This window comes from Propithecus coquereli, unplaced genomic scaffold (genome assembly GCF_000956105.1).
Source record: "Propithecus coquereli isolate 6110/MARCELLA unplaced genomic scaffold, Pcoq_1.0 Scaffold6, whole genome shotgun sequence".
NCBI lineage: Eukaryota > Metazoa > Chordata > Mammalia > Primates > Indriidae > Propithecus > Propithecus coquereli.
This window is the reverse complement of record NW_012151951.1, coordinates 915,156-916,271: the sequence shown is the minus strand read 5'-3', so window position 1 is coordinate 916,271 and position 1,116 is coordinate 915,156. Positions and strand designations below refer to the sequence as shown.

Below are 1,116 nucleotides of genomic sequence, written 5' to 3'. Positions count from 1 at the left end.
CTATGGGGCTTGGGCTTGCTCTGCCGCTCACTCTCCAGCATCCACTGCCAGACATCCTGCGACCTGTCTCCTTCCTCCCCGGGAAGCTGCAGGGCCCCAGCTCCGCTGGGGGCCCCTCCTTCCCTGGCCGGCGGGGCCAGGCCCGGCTCCGTGCCTTTCCCATTTCGTTTGGGCAAGGTACTGCCTCTGCTGCCGCCAAACTGCTCGCCCGGCATGGGCTCCAGAGCCTTGGGGTGGCTCTTGCATTTTGAATAGCAGTAAAACTCGGTGCCCCCAGGGCAGAAGCAGCGCACCGTCTGCGTGGCTTCCGCCTGGATCTCCTCCTTGGTCTTGGGGACGGCGTGGTGATGGATGTAGTGGTGGTGGATGTGCTTCGTTGTCTGCTTGGTCACGAAGCCCTTGCCCCCGAAGAGCGGGCAGGCGCCCGTCGAGGCCGACGTGGGGGGCAGCTTGCCCCCGGGCGGGGGTAGGGAGTGGTACTGCTGGTGGTGGTGGTGGTGGTCCGGGGAGCGGGAGCGGGGGCTGTAGCGGCCCATGCCCGGAGACTGGCAGCCAGGGGTCTTGAGGACCCTGGACAGGTGGTGGTCCAGAATCGTCTGCGGGTCCTCCTCGTAGCTGCCGGAGGGCAGGAGGGAGAGGGGGTGCTGGGTGGGCACCCCGTCCCGCGAGCTCACCGCGAGCTCCGGTCCCTCCTTCTCTTCATCCTGAAAGGGAAGAAATGCTCTTGACAAAATAAATAGGCTGAGCAAATGCAAAGAAGTGGTGTAGATGCTGTGGTGTGCCACCAAGAACCCTCTTCAGAACTGAGGCACTGATGGAATTGTGATCTGCGGATGGCTTATGGCTAAGTCCCTCTCCAGGAACTGCCTACAACTGCAGTCCCCAAGCCCCGGCCAACCTGGTAGGAACTGGCCTGGTAGGTCCATGGCCTGTTAGGAACTGGGCGGGCATCACTGCCTGAGCTCCACCAGGCCTCCCCCACAACCCCCACCCCCACCCCTGCTGCTGGTCCATGGAAAATTGTCTTCCATGAAACTCTACCCATCCTAAAGCGAGCTTTGTCACCAAATTTCACATTACCTTCCCAGGGAAGCCAGAATACATTGACTGGACAAT

The 1,116-nt window shown here is 61.9% G+C and overlaps 1 protein-coding gene across 1 annotated transcript in view; it reads right to left on the bottom strand.

Moving 5' to 3' along the window:
- The window catches only part of CEP126 (centrosomal protein 126kDa), a 153,484-nt gene that overhangs the window by 21,928 nt on the left and 130,440 nt on the right, over nucleotides 1-1,116 (bottom strand). Inside the window, exon 10 of the mRNA XM_012659106.1 lies at nucleotides 32-704. Within this exon, the coding sequence (XP_012514560.1) occupies nucleotides 32-704 (673 nt within the window). The remainder of the gene's footprint in view (nucleotides 1-31; nucleotides 705-1,116) is intronic.